Genomic DNA, 16,261 nt, shown 5'->3' with positions numbered 1-16,261 from the left:
CAAGGAGGAGAAATGGAAGTGGGAATTACCCAAGTTACCATGCCAGCCACCATTTCTGTGTCTTCACCATGGGAAAGCTGCACATGAGTGCGCTGTGCAGACAACTTATGGACTTCAGCAGGAGATTTTGAGAGCAAGACAGCTCTGGGAGGGACTAGATGAGCCATTCAGCAGCTGCGCTTTCTGGGATGCATTTCCAAGCAATTGAGCCAAGTCCTGCTAAGGGAGAGAAGGGAGAGGTTCACAGAGGATATTTCTGCAGTGTCATACAGTAGGCCCAAGGCTGTTAGGGCAGCTGCCCATTCAAGGTGGCATTCAGGTAGTGCAGCAGGATGTGATCCGGGGCTGGATCTTCCCTGCTGAGAGCTTCTGACTTTGCACCTTTTTACACTGAAAGTACCCCTCTAGAACTCAAGAGCTGACCAAAAGGAAGGAGCAGGTTGGAGTGATGACAGTCTCTCTCACCAGGCAAACAGATGGGGAGAAAACCAGAGGGTGATCACTAAATCTACCCCTTTTGCAAACAAAATGACAGGCCAGAGAACGTTAAGTGGACATACTCAGACGGAAAGTAACCACAGTCACTGTGCCAACAACACAGCTGAAATGCCAGCAGCTACCTAAATGTTTTAAGCCTAAGAAATAAGACGGGTGAACTGGAATACATACTACAGTAAGAAAACACTTGAGTATTAGAAAGACTGTAAAAGTGAGGCAGTAAGTTGACCACCGTAACACTAAGATACAACACAGACGGCACAGAGTAGGCCATGGCGGTGGTGGAAAAACGATCAGGCTAAGCATGGCAGCGAGTAACACAGAACCTGCAAAAACTGAAATCCCAACCCTGAACATGAAAAACAGAGTTCTGCATTACTGGAGAGCTACCTCTGTACTCCTGACTGCCCTGCCAGGATAGCACCAACTGCAACGTGCAGAGGAAGGTGCAGAAAAGCAGTAAAGACAGAAAGCGAAATGTTCATAGAGGAGTTATTCCTACACAGATTGAGCAAAACGGGATACAATGCAAAGATCAAATTTTTAGGTGCTATTTCAGAGAGCAGCTGCTTAGGAAGCTCAGAAGAACAGATGCAATTCTTAATTTGAAATGACCACAGAGGAGGTTATGGGACAAATTGACAAAAGTGAACATGAACAAATTGCAACAACAGATGGTACTCGCCCTCCCCATTTGAAAAGAGCTCCAGGATGCAATAGCTGACTACACACACTAATAACTGGTGCTCAGCTTCTTTTCTAAAATTGACTTTGTACCTGAGGACTGGGAGGTGGCACACATGGTGGCAGTGTTCTGAAAAGATCCCAGGTAAGATCTGGGTACCTACAGATCTGTAAACTTGGTGTCAAATTACCAGAAATTACAGAAACAGAGTAAAATCAATGGAAATACATTATGTGGAAAGAGTTACCCTGGCTTTTGTAGGTTTGCCTCACAGACCTATTGGAGTTCTTTGAAAATGTCAACAAGCCCCTGGCTAAGGGGTATCTGGCTAATATGGATCTCCAAAAAGCATCTGACAAGGCCCTCACAAAAGATATCTCAGGAAATTAAGCAGCCATGGCTTATGAGGGCAAGTTCTTAGATCAACAATTGGTTAAAAGCTAAGAACAGAGGGTAAAGGGCATGGTCTATCTTACAAGAGGGGAACAGCACCAATGGACTTCCATGAGGAGCTCTGCCAGGACCCATACTGTACAACCTGTTTCTAAATAACAATAAGAGGGTTAAGCAACAAGGTGACAAGATTATTCGAGAGAGAAAACAGGAGGGGCATTTGTGAAGAAGTGCAGAAGAACATTATTAAACTAAGCAACTGGGTAATAAACCAGCAGAAAAAAATTAAATGTAGATAAATGTAGTGATGCACATGGGAGATAATTCCAGTTTCCCATTATAAAATGATGCCCTTTCAATTGTGCATAGAAATGTCAGCTCCATATTTGCTCAAAAAGGCAAACCAAATTCTAGAAGTTGTTGTAAAAGGAGTAAAAAGCAAGGCAATGAATATACTGCAGAAATATCTACATGTATTTCACTGTCAGGCCCTCCTCCTCCATAACTTTTGAACCAACTGACCCTATTCAAGCAAATTTGACAGAGGTAGCATTCTCAATTACTTTAAGTTCCAAAACCTCAATCTCATTACCAGACACTAGAGAAAACACAGCAGAAGCACAAAACAGAGGCTTATTAATCCCAGCAGCCTCAGAAGGATTTGTTGCATGGCATACACTCTTCTCCTTTAAGTGTAACTATTTTAACACTTCTACAGTAACAGCCCAGGAAAGTAGAGCACGGCAAGCTGTAGCTATGGAATTCTTTCTGATGTAAGAACTCAGATTCACCCAACCTGATAAATATGTATCTGTCTCCAAAACTCAAGGCATATTTAACGTCTGTTGCGTTACTTTTTTCTCTAAAAACTATCTATACTAGCAATAAAATTTGTTTTTATTAAAAAGGGAATAACTACTAAGATAATGTGCAACAAAACCAAAGATTAAACACTGAAATTTTGACCGCTGATTTTTCCCCAGTTTTGGGGCTTTTTTTAAGGATATGTTCCATCAGTTATGTGGAATTTACCCTGCAATTTACTATGAGCTGAAGTGACTGACAAGAGCAACCAAGATACCTCAGGCAAACCAGGTCACTCAGACTTTTTCTTGTTGTTTCATGATTAAAGGTTGACCACAAAAACCTTTACCTTCTGCGGAATGACATGCATGGTTGGCTAAATATGCAGGCAATTAACATAAAGATAACATGCATTTAAATTGAGGTCCCATTGACCCCCATCTCCTGACGGCAACCTTTGCTCTGAAAGCAGACAGCTTAGAAAAAATATTCAATTAATAAAAAGCCATGAAGGGCAACAAGTCCATTCTAATTCATTTAAAACTGAATACTGTTTACTGCTCCACATTTAATAAGTTAATAAACAACACCACCACGACTAACACCACAAGTAACAAGGGAATGTGGCTGAAAGATCTTTACAGAGATCATAATAAAAAAAAATATCAAAACAAAAATCTGTTTTTCTCCTTTGTTTAGAATAAAACAGGATTTTCTACAAGCAATGAACCAAACAAAAGCCTGTCATCTTTTAAATTTGAGCCACATCTTTCTTGCCTCTGCCTATGTCCTACCCCAAGAGTGATGCTACAGCTTGCTGCAGTAACTCCAATCCCCTACCCTAAGCATTCCTTACTGCTTCCACCCTCTCCTCCAACACCTGTACGTCTCTCCTGAACTCATCACTGGGCAAAACCAGCACAAGCTCTGGCTCCACCATAGATGAGCAAGTAGGGATTTACTGTGGTTACTTTAGGTGGACTAAAACTACCCCACTCCTGCGTTTCCTGCGGTGAGACCACTGAGTATCCACTCTATGTAGCTGCCCATTTTTATGAAAAAAATTACCTCTGTTGTGTTTGAAAGTTCCAGTCCTCTGGCATGGTTGCTTGAAATTGACCAATCCATTGTAAAATTCCATGTGAATAAAAAATTGAAAGCTTGGAGACTCTGAAATTATAAGCCAATCTAAGAGTTGGGCTTTTTTTTTTTAATAAAAATTGTATCATTTGTAGTTTTTTAATCAAACTTGTAGTTTGGGGGTCCAGAGAAACCACATATCACACCACTGCCATCTAATGGAAGAAAACATCAGCCTATCATTGGTCCCTTGGAAGACCCAGTCACACAAAAACTGTTCCATCGAGTAGAAGAGTCGTTCTACCACCCCTGACACGGCCTCCTCCTTTTCTCATATATAAATTTAGCTCTTCTCAAAACATCCTGGGTTGAAAAAACTTACTAAATGTTATCCAAATGTATGACTGCTCTCAGGAGAACCAAAAGACTGGTTTGGGGGTTTCTTTTTCAGGGAATTCAGTATTATTTTTTTTTTAAAAAAAGTTATTTAACTCCATTCAAAGTCGTAAGATTACTCACAGTACCTACATTAAGTGTGGACCCCGCTCTTTTTCAAAGCCCTGGGCTGCAGTTCATAGGACATGGTTGTCTTTAATTAATTTTTACAGTGTACAATTTGTTTCTGTACAGTCAACCAGTACCTAGAGCTTTACTGCTGTATGGCTACCATAACCTAAATAGATGGAGTAATACTAATAACATCCATCAGTTCCTTCCCCAGAACTGGTGTGGGTAGGGTTTTTGTTCGGCATTGCGGGAGTTACACCGTTATTGCCAGAGGTTACAATTTTTCTCGTGTTGCACACACACTCCTACTCTAGCAATCCTACGCCATCTCCAGACAGGCAGCCCTCAAAGACAGAGTTAGTAAAAATGATGGCATGGTCTATTAGTGTTTTACTTACACTGTACATTATCTGCCAAGAAAGAGAACATTTACTTAATTTACTCGGGTAAGAGACTTCTACTCTTCTAACTAAAAGACAGGGATGTGCATTAATAGGGGAAAATGGGAACTGTGACTTCTCTGATCGCTGGCATACCACAGAAGATAAGTCACACTATAATTAACAAATCTGATTCAGAATGGTTCCTGTTGAGTAGTCATGTTCAATAAGAGTGTCAATTGGATTTATTAACAAATAGACACTAGATCAAGGAAGTGTTTGTTTTGCATATGCTGTATACTCCACGAGCATCTAAGAGCGGGTTCCAGCAAAACTAAGGAGCTGGGCACTGTCCTCCTCTGCCTGGGGGTTCCACAGGTCAGCTGCTGCACTGAAGGTCTTGAGACATTTGAGAAACCAACTTCTCAGCAGAGTACCACTGCTTTTAGAAGAGATGACCTGCCTTCAAGCAACCAGAGGCCAAACAGATTTCTGGTATATGAGAAGCTATACCATGGCATTAGAGAAAAAACATTTAAGCAAAGCGATCCTGCAAGACAGTTGAAAGAGCCAGTGCATTGCAAGTGAGCTTTCAACAAAGCTGATTATGAGCCACTGTTCAAAGACAGAAAAATTTCTCTTCTGCTCAGTTCCGTGATATGAAATAGATATTTCCAAGTCTGCTGAGACCACTAAGAGCCTACTAACATTACCCAGTCCCAAAATGCACTTCAAACACATGCCAAACCATTGGCAAAGTTTTACACAGACCAATGAATCAAAACATTAATCACTGTGTATAAATGGAAATTTTACTTTTTTTATTTCTCTGGAAGGAAACAAAATTAAACCAATTATTTGCCAGCGATATGGGCCTGCAAATTTTGGAAGCAGTAAATTAAGAATAATCACAGATTAGATATGTCACATAATACTTGAGCATCTTGGGTCTCCTTACAGAAAATATTTGCTAGGCCAGGAGCTCATTCATGAAAAGATAATGACCCAAGAAAATTTTTCTTTAATTGCAAAGAAGACGTTTAAGAAAGTGTCTGGGGAACTAATTAGAAAGGAGTTTCCTCTGTAGAGGACCTGGCTGTAAACCCAACAAGCAATTTTTAGAGGACTTGCTTGAGACAGAGCACTGTTTAGATGCATTCAAGAATGTTTGCTTTGGTGCAGCAACATTTTGCAGACATGGGGGTGGGTACGTCTCCGAGTCCTCATCACGGCAGGGCAGCAGCCAGTGCTGGCAAACTCCAGCTATGATGACTTGCTTAGCACAACTCATCAAACCCTTTCCTATTTCACTTCAGCAGATGTGGACAGCATTCAAAAGTATACCAACAGGAAAATCTCTACCTCCAAGCTAAAGTGTGATTTTGCAAAATGCTCATGCACTTGCCAAGACACATATAACGCCTGCTGGCCACCCCATCAGGTGCCAGGAAAATAGTTCACCCAACAGCATCAGATGCTCCCACTGAGTGTCATTACTTTTTTATGTTACCTAAACATCCATAAACGCATCATCTGTAAGTACAAGGGGATGGCTACATATATATTCTTGAATATACACATGCACATCCCCCTCCCACCCCCCATCTAGTTTCTGAAAACTTCTTAAAATGGTCAGATTTACAGAGCACCATAGCTCATGAGCCTGCAGATCAAACAAGCTTCATTTGATAAGGTAGGGTGTGAACTTACAACACTTCCTTGGTGAGTGAATGACATCATAGTTTCTTATTAGCAATGCTTTTCATTTTATTTTGATGTATGCCAGCCTTTAGGGTGTTTAGATGTCTCCTTCAGGTATTTTTCCTAAAGGCTTGGTTCCTAGTCTCATGTGGTTACATAGTAATGCCACTTTTTAACTTAAAAAGAAAAAAAAGAATCTCAGCTTTTACTTATAAAAAACACAGGAGTGAAAATGAAGTTTAAAAAACCAGCAAACAAAAAACCTCCAAACATGTACAACTTTTAAACAACTAACCTTACGATGTTTAAATGTATCTCATCAAAAAACTTAGCACCGCAAGGTTTTTTGTTGCATCCTCCCCACCCCTACCCTTTTTTTTTTTTTTTTTTTTTACTGTTTTGAAGTGGGGACTTGGTGACACTGCTAAAGATTTTGTCCTTCTAACTCAGGACATGTAATTTTATCAGCTAGCTTGCTAACCAAAGTTGGTGCAACTCAGCATAGTTTGTGCTCTCTGTTCAAAAGACCCAGGATCAGAAGGACCAGATTAGTTGGGGCTGCTACAGGTCAGTAGTGAGATGGATCAGCAGAGCCATAGATAAAACTTGCTGAGTGGCTGCCCACACTCAGCATCTATCCAGCCTTCATGAACGCCTGTCAGGCAACATGCCAAATTAAAATATTTCATATTGCTACACTTTTAATAACTTGTGAACTATTATGGCACTGATCAAGTAAGTTTTGAGTAGATCAAAAAAATGCAAACAAACAAAACTAATGCACAAAAAATCACCACATCCATTGTCTATCCAGGCATCAAAAATGGGATTGATTTATTTGTTACACAAGTCTAGAGCTTCAAGATTAAATAAGTCTGTTTTACAAATTATTTACTTTCTACAAGATCTATTTCCCCTTGAAGCATGCTGTGCATGCCCTCCTAGTGTGAACAGTTTACAGTCTGTGATCAGGCACAGACCTACTTGGCTGGATTTTTTTTTCTCTCTCAAAATGGCAATTCTGAGAATCATAAATAACACAGAACAGTTATTGCAATTCGAGCTTATTCCCAATAAATAAAATTTATTAACTAAATAGCTTTCTATGCAGCATAGCTCTTTCTTCACTAGCTCATTATTTTACATAGACTTGCTTCATGTTGCTAGTCACAACCAAATTGTGCCATCTCAAGTATAACAGGAACGGGAATTAATAAATATTAAATGAAAATGCATAATTTCATAGGATCACAAATAACCTTTAGTCTTCATACAATATATGCAAAAAAAACCACCTTTCTAAAATTTAAAGTTATGAAAGTAATTTGTCTAAAACACACCCCAAAATAGATCTACTCTATGTTTATAAGCTTTGTTTATCTGAAGCTTCCAGCTCATTAAGCTCCAATGCATTAGGGTACTTAGGGATGCTGGTGAACTTAAACAGATGAGTAGCACCACTGACACAAGGCAGGACAGACTTGTGACACAAGACAGGGAGATATGAAGCACCACTTTATCATGACATTCAAATTATCTCTAACACTGATAGTAAGCCTGCAGTTATCCCATTTTTGTTACACAAATAAACTCTCAATTTATAAAATAGGTCATGGTAAATTTTAAGTCCTAGTCTAAAAAAAGCAAAACAACAGGAGAAATAGAATTGTATGCAATACATGCTGGGTTAACGCAGATGACCTCATGGCATTTTTTTACCACAAACCCACTGCAATCCTAACGACTGTGTATTTGCATTCCTAGTTTTCATATTTTAAAAATGAATAGATCATTGCTAACATTTCTCAGCAAGAAAAATGTCATAATGAAATATTACAATTATAGAGTCTCTATAGTTCCCCTCATCACGCTAGGCACATTTCTCTCCTAAAACAAACACTGCAATTCAGCAAATCAAGTCATGCATGGTTTGAAAAAATATACATAAAATGAAGAATATGCAGTTGAAGTGTTTGTCTCCTAGACATTACTGTGATTCATAGGTTTTATTTACTAAAAAAAATAAATCCCACAGGTGGGATTTTGGACTTTTAGTTGTTCTCCCGTGCTCATCTTCTAAGGTCCTAGCAAAATGCTCAAAATCATACGAGCTCCTGATTAAACCAGGAAGTAAATCTGCATGCATGCAATTAAAGTGTCTACAAGGGCAGATGCAGATGACAGTAATTCATACTGTAAGAAACAGGCTTGTGTATTTGGCAGATTAACTGTTCTGTATTCCATTGCTATGAGGTATGGAAACTGTACTGTGAAACAACCATTACTCATTCCCTCTGCTCTAAGCACGTAGGTCTATCAAAGGCAAGCCAGTCTGGAGAGGGCGGGGGGTGAGGGCTGGAAAGCGAAGAGTCTACACGTTTCAGATTAACGCTTCTCTTGAATGGTTTCTTTTATTTCATTTCCCCTACTTTTTAAATTAGCAAATACAGTAGACCCAGAAGGGAAATGCACAAGGCGGGGAGGGAAAGGGAAAAAGCAAAAGCAGCCAAAACTCTCCAACTTGTTCATTAGGGATTTTGTGTTTGAACAACTGAATGAATCATGTCTCTGTTTTTCATTATTCTCCATATGTGATTGTTCACTGCTTTGTTCAGTGATTTCTGGCCATTTTGTCATGACTGTGCTTATTTTGTTTTATATATTGTTCTATTACAGGGTGATTGTTGCTTCTCCTCTGCCTCGCTTAGCAGTTACGCCACCAACAAAGAGCAATCTGAAAATGAGAGGTTACGTCAAAAGGTTTCCCTAGTGAACTCCCTCGCGGCATATATGATTACTTTAGACCCAACTGCTTAATTCATACCAGGGAGAAATCCTCAAATAACACCATTCTTCAGCATGACAGGAACGTGATGGGTAGCTTTTTAAAAATCTGAGGAATATCTGAGAATGACTTGAAGTCCATTGGAGAGCGTTTTCCTTGTTTTTCCAAGAGGAAACCTAAGCATTCCTGCTAAGCAATAACCTATTTTAACAAATCTGCTGTTACATGGGGTATTTACTGGAAATAATTTCTTTGCCGTATTAAGTATTTTCCACTTTCGGCTCTACTCTATACCTTGGTCAACAACAAATGACACTAAAATAGATACTGCAATCTCCAATCATGTGATGACTTCTATCACCTCCTTGAATTTAATCCACTCTACTGCAGTGGATACACATCACAAGATGATATGTTAATTTAACAAGATATCTCTTATTTTGTGGAAGGTGAGTGAGATGCAGAAGACTGGAAAGGACCCAGCAAATTGCTCAAGGTTTTTTGCTTTTTGCTTGGGTGGGGTTGTTTCATTCCCTTGGTTTTGGTTTTTGTTGGGGGGGTGGGGGTGCGTTGGTCTTTTGGTGTGCGGTTAGTTGTTATTTTTTTAAGAAATGGATGCAGGTCCCAGTGTGTTAGAGAGACTTTCAACTTCAGGAAAAATCTTAGAGCAAATACTCATAGAAATCCATTCACAGACACTCAAAGGTAACAGGTGATTAGTACCATGCAAGCATGATTTAGCAAGAATAAATAATGTCACATCATACTTCAAACCAGAAGAAGGTAACTAGTCTTATGAATAGGTAAGTACTATATATATATAAATATATTAGTTAAACCTTGGTTGTCTCTCATAACTTGAGCAGATGGGAGAAATACGATCTAGCTAAAACTGCTATGATATAGTTGCCAAACCGATTAGCAGATCCAATAACAAAATAAAAGTTCTCAATGGCTCCATGTTGCACTACCTGGCGTACTGAAAGGACTTCCTCAGAAGTCTTCCCCAGGTCTGTTATTATGCAGTCTTTCCAAATTATCTTGTCCAGTGGATTAGAGAAATCATTTATTAACTTGAAGAGGATACTAAAGAGGTAAGTGCTGCAAGCACTCCGGAGACTTCAGATTTGAGAATAATCTCAGCAAATTAAAGAGTAGCCAGGGAAAAAAAATAGGATAAAGTTCAATACAGACAAATAAAAAGTACTAGCCTGAGGATGAAATAATCAACAGCACAGAGCAGAGCACACAATAAGGAGAGCTCGGCTGGCAGCAGTGCTGGAGAAAAAAAATCACAGAACCGGGGGCTGCAGAGAATCTCTTGGCATAAATCAGCACTGTTGCTTTCATGCAATACCCTGTGCCTCAGAAATATATCCATATTTTAAATACACAAAGTTATTTACATGCATATATCAACCAAGAGTAGCATCATGTGATCACACAGAGAAGACGAATGAAACAACCTCTCCACAGTATTTAAATGGTAAGATTTAGGCCGTCTGATATCCTCTGCCCAGCTCTAAGGTTTTCAAGTAAGAACTGAGCTAATTAGAGAGATCAGTGAAGTGCAATATAATCAAAAACTTAAACCGAATTGTCTTTAAGGAAAAAGTCAAAGGACCAGTGTTCAGTTTAAGGAAAAGATAGGGCAGATAAGTCTTCAAATATATCTTTGCTTCAAAAGAGGAAAGGAATAAACTGTTCTACATGTCCACTGGGGATAAGAAAGGAAGCAATAGGCTTAAATTGCATCAAGGGAGATTTGGGTTAGACATTAGGAAATGCTTCATTATAGTGAGGAAAAGGAGTGCTATCACGGATTGCCTGAAGAGCTTGAGGAATCTCCACCACTGGAGGCCTTTGAGAGAAGGTTAGAGAAACACCCCTCTGCAGTGGGTTAGAGCTGATCCTGCCCCAGGGCAGGTCCTGACCTCTTCAGGTCCCTTCCACTTCTGATTCCTGGGAAGCTTTTTTTTTTTTTTTGGCAGCCTTACTGAAGAGAAAGGAAATTGTACCCAGCATTTAAAGCAAAAAAAGTCTACACTTTTTATGCCACTAAGCATAATGTTAATAAATCCAATTATGTTTACAATCGTTTAATAGCACCACTTATGTCATAAAGATGCATCTTTGAAAATACAAATAAGTATCTCTGCCCTACAGTGTAATACAACAGCGTGAAAGCAAATTTTTACAAAATTGCAGCTCACTGTTATATGGCCCCTACTGCAATAAACTCAAAGCTAACTACAATATACAGAACACCAAACCCAGATGTTTTTCTTTCTCAAAATTCTACCATACATGTTCTTTACAATCTTTCCACTTCACATTGTGTTTGCAAAACACATCCACTCCTTTCCTTGTTACCACCAGCAATGGAAACAGAAGGAAGTTCTGATCACATGGCACAACGTTTGTGGAGTATTTACCAGTCAAACACACATTTAAAAACAAAACAAAAAGCTAAGAATTATCATCGAGCATGTTTCCCCCAGATTCCGTCCACCAGCCTTTAGGCACCCGGCTTATAGCATCCGCACTGACAACACAGCGGTCTCAGACAACCAAGCTCAGTGGAGATGAACACGTTTCTCCTGTGGACTTCACCTCGTTACTCAACACACTAATTCAGTTGAATTTGGTTCAAATCCAACTTTACCTGCTTGATTTGCATTACCATTTCAGACAGACGAATGCCAGAAAAAAAGATGAAAAAAGGATGGAGCTGACACATGAGAGCACAGAGAACACCTCCATCTTGTATGGTAGTGGGAAGGGGGACAAGGATCTACACATCCCCATCCCCAAAGGGAGGTCTTAGTCGGAGTGTAAAACAGAGAAGTGTGGCCTCAGGGCAATCCCAACCTACCTGATCACAGGCGTCCTGTTTCTTACTCCTCACCTCAGCCGCTCAGGCCCCTCCAGCTCTTCCCTAGCCCCAAGCCCCAGCTCCTTCCCACCCTGGAGCCCCGGCCCCGAGCACCCCTGCCCCAGAGCCCCCTCCTGTCCCACTGTGGCACTCTTCCTCCTTGTTAAACCGGCCCACAGACCATTCGATCAACCAGCAAATTTGTAGCTCCACCGCGCTGCAAGCCCCCTCTCCGAACAGCTCCCCACACCGCTCCCTGCCTCCACAGCACCAGCCCCGCAGCAGCCACAGCAGGCATGTCCCTCTGCCCCCAGCTCTGAAACCACAACACTTGCCCCTGTGCCCCCTGCCGCTGGCCACTCTCACAGGGCCTTCTGCTCTCGGACTACCCTGCCTGCCCACACAAGGGTATTCCTTCATAATTCAATTTATTAAAAAAAAAAAAAAAAAAAAAAAAAAAAAAAGCAGCCCAAGAAGAACACCCAAACCCAAAAGCCAAACATGTCTTGTTCCTCCTGTGATATTAAAAAAAAAAAAAAAAAAAAAAAGAGAGTAATGTTATCAGAAGCCTGCCAGAACAGTGCTCCGAGGAAAGAAAACACGCGTTCAGGCAGAAGCAAACCCACAGCAGCGCTCGCTTCTGATGGCGGCCCATGACTGATCAGGTTGGCGGAGTTTTCTAGGACTTGAATGACAGTCTTCCAATCCACTGTTCTCTTGAGCAGCTAATGAATACTGTTGCTGCAGGCAATAAAGGCACACACTTCTACAAACCTCACAAACATCTTTGGTACAAATGGCATGATGTTGCCCCGTCTCGTAATTTCCCCAAATGTTCTCTCTGCTGCTTCTCTTCACACCCTATCTGGCCACTCATGAGACATTCCTGTACTGCAATGCATTTTCCTTTTACCAACTCAGATAGAAATACTGTCCAGAATGTGATTCTTATCAGAACAACCCACTCCAGTAAATCTTATTACTCCAAAAGGATTCTTGTATACCACTAGTGTAAAGTTAGAGTCATTTTGTAGCACAGCTTCTCCCCCATAGTCTTGATGGCTTTCCAGACTAGTAAATGAATAACAATTCTAGTCCTGAGATACTACTAGACATGTTAGTCAATATAGCTATACAAACACACACACACGTGTGAAACATGCTATATTTCATTAAAAATTGTTTTCATACATTAGTAGAAATATTAAGAGCACAAAACTGGAAGAGGAATCATTTTTATATCTTGGTATTGCAAGTTGTGGATATATTTGTGTCATAAAGAATAATTTCTACTTCCAATAGCGCAGTCCAAGACTTCACAAAAATAGAAAAATTAAACTATGTTTTGCTTAGGAAACTTTCCCCAAAGGTTTCTCATTTTTATATAGGAAATCAATTTGCATCACTGATGATATCATTCAAATCAGACAGCACTATGTGGTTAGAAGGTAATTTACTTTTCTGCTGAAGCAATTTGATACTTGTTCTGATTTGTGATTTTCATTTTGTTTGTTAATGAAAAAAATTAATGAGCAATGTTACTGGAAACACAACTCAAAGCTTTGGCATTATTAAATATGTTTGTAATATACTGTACATTATGTTGATTGCACAGTTGGAGCTAAAGCCTTGGCAGTCAGGCCACCAGTCAATCATTCAAACAGACAATGAACTCACAGGGCGGATGTTTTGCACGTACCTTTACACTGATTTGTGTTTTTGTCAAGAATTGCCTTTGTGGATACAATTTTTCCATACCTATGGAGAAAACAAAAAAACAGAAATACATATTATTATATTTTAATAATGTACATAGTTATTTTTGCACACATATAACACATATATACTAACTAGGAAGAGATCCAGTGCTCTTGAAAAATGTTTGCCTGGTACTCCTGCAGAGGTTCCTTTGGCAACTGCAGTTCAACAAACACCTTTAGAGTTCACCTGCAAAGCACTGGTCATTTGCCACACCCTGTCCATCTCTGGTCACTGCGCTGCACTGCCAGCATAAATACCAATTATAGGAAGCATTTATGGACATCAGCACTAGTAAAGAGGTTTCTTTAGTGAAATTCATTTGGTTTGCTTAGTTTTTTTTTTTTCATTTTTAGCTGCCAAACAAGGTTTGTTTTAATACAGATAAACCAGGCTCCTCCAGGATTAACAAACATGCAGGAATCAGGATAGGTTTTTTACATGCCTGCACACGGAACTGTGCTCACATGTGTATCCACGCCTGCACATACACATTCTGAACTTCCATTTTGCACAAACAGAAGCTTTGAGGTTTATGTGCATCTCCTAGTTCTTTCCGTATGAATGTTAATACTTGAATTTACATCACCTCCCACAGGTAGCATGGCACTGCACTGCAATTTGATAGACTTAGCATGACGAAGAGGGAATTTGGGCAGCTACAATTTGTTGCATTAAGCAACTAGACCATAAAACAGATACCTGTCTTTACCTCACAGAGGTTAAGATTAAAAATGCAAACTTTAAAAGTATCACAAAACCCTGGTAAAAGATCACAGAAGAGAGCATTTATAGCTGAATATAAGACTTCAAGAGAATAAGGAAAATAAAATTATTTCTCAAGTTACTGTTATGTCTTGGTCTCTGCTTCACCGAAGAGAACTTCCTCTAAAGTGTCCTTTCCCCAAATTTTTTTAAAAAAAGCATTACTGATATTTTGATAGATTGGGCTTTCATTTGGAAGACTTTTCCATGGAAGACAACTTTCACCCTAAATGAAGGATGCATTTTATTTATATATATATATATATATATATATATCTACATAAAAAATAAGATTATAATAAAACTGCATCTTCCAATGGCAAAGCAACACCCATGAAAAATAACCAATAGCTCATAAATTATTAACCACTACAATGTATGGCAGACCAATTTTTATTTGTTAATTTTTATTAACAGCAATATAAATTTGATGTCAGTGACTTCTAATTGAAGTGCAGAAACCAGGATGTGGAAGACCTTGCTGCAACACCCTTCTCTGCCTCAGGAGGAAACCCGTGTCTCCTGCTATACAGACAAGAACTCCAACAGCAGCAGAGCACTGTTCTACATATTCAAGGCCATGCTCTTCTCTGCCCTACCAGTTTGTAAACATAGCCAGTACAACAGAAATTAAGGCGTGAGGTGGGGGGGTGGCGGGTGGAGACAAAGACAGGGAGCCAAAGAGGGGAAGGTACCATCACAGAGGAAAAGGGAAAAAGGGATCTTCGGGTTTTAGTCTGGACACAGCAAACAAATTATCTCGTGAAGGGGGAGCGGCACCAATGGGAAAGATTGGGAACAGCCTGCCTAAACATGCTCTTTAGTACCAGCAAATACGATTTGAGGCAGTTTTGTGCCTGACAAAGTTCTCAGCTGAAGGTTCCACACTGTGAGTGACATGTAAACACTCAGCTTTATCTAAAGGCCACTGTCTCTCCATCTCTCTTTACTCTGTTTTTGTGACTGATGCAAAGTGAGATTTTTCCATTTCACAGTTTTTCCTTTCCCTAAGAACCCGCAAAAGCATTTGTTTCCATTTGACTTTCATTTTGGGGAGGAAAAACATGCTTTGCTTTGTTTTATTTCAGACTGAAACCAGTCAGAAGGAGGGAAAACTGACCTAAAGGCATTAACAGTTTGCGCAACCCAAGCTGAGCCCCAATTCATCCATGTTTTAGGAATCAAAAAAATTGGTACAAGCCTTCCTTCCCTCCACCCCCCCACCCCCCCACCCCTTTTTTTGCTGGCTCTGTAGACAGGCAGGATTTTATGCTCTGAAGGCAGGCGTAATGCACTGCACACTCCACCACGATGGGTATGTGGGCACATAGTTGTGGGTCTATTTTGCCATAGCTGGCCCAACTCCAAACACATACAGAACAGATTTAATGTTAACCATGAGATCACATGCTTTTCTAACCTCAGGTGTTTTCAGAACTGGGGCCTTTATACTCACTTATGTTCCGCTTAATTTTATAATTCTTCATGGTAATACCTGAAGTTGACTTTGGCCTCGAAGACATTAAAGCACTTATCTTAAGATACGGCAAATCCAAATTCTCCGCCAGTGTGATTTACGGCTGTTCACTGGGCCAACTTACCCAGCAGGAAATTTGGCCTGTGTGGTGCATCTTCATTTCATTTGTTCAGATTTAAAATCAAATACATGAAAAACATGCAAAAACATGCCTATCTCCTGCAGTAAAGGGCCTCTGACAGATACATGGAAAAAGAATCCAACAAAAATCGGCAGCTAACCCACAACAACCTCCAATAAAACACAATCCCTACCTAAACTTCCGCCAACAAAAACTAACACCCAGCCTCCATTTCAGCCCAGCCACTCCTAATGAATTGATACGTTGTTTCATCCAAGTCACATGAGAGCTAAAAGTTAACATTTCTTGCCAGCAGAGACAGGCATTCATGGTTCCACTGCTTTTATTACAGATTTCCCAGAGTTATTTGCTACATACTGTGATCCTGCACTTAGTTACACTAGAAATTTTACTCACACAAGTAATTCTGTT

General features: G+C 39.9%; 1 protein-coding gene across 11 annotated transcripts in view; it reads right to left on the bottom strand.

Annotated features, from left to right (window-relative positions):
• Positions 1 to 16,261, bottom strand: part of RBMS3 (RNA binding motif single stranded interacting protein 3) — a 722,581-nt gene that overhangs the window by 316,626 nt on the left and 389,694 nt on the right. For all 11 annotated transcript variants that reach the window (XM_056334362.1, XM_056334363.1, XM_056334361.1 and 8 more), the window contains one exon: positions 13,408 to 13,466. In XM_056334362.1, coding sequence (XP_056190337.1) covers positions 13,408 to 13,466 — 59 coding nt within the window. The remainder of the gene's footprint in view (positions 1 to 13,407; positions 13,467 to 16,261) is intronic.

This window comes from Falco biarmicus, chromosome 4 (assembly GCF_023638135.1).
Source record: "Falco biarmicus isolate bFalBia1 chromosome 4, bFalBia1.pri, whole genome shotgun sequence".
Classification (NCBI taxonomy): Eukaryota; Metazoa; Chordata; class Aves; order Falconiformes; family Falconidae; genus Falco; species Falco biarmicus.
Note: the sequence above shows the minus strand (reverse complement) of the source record. Positions and strands in the feature narration are given on the sequence as shown.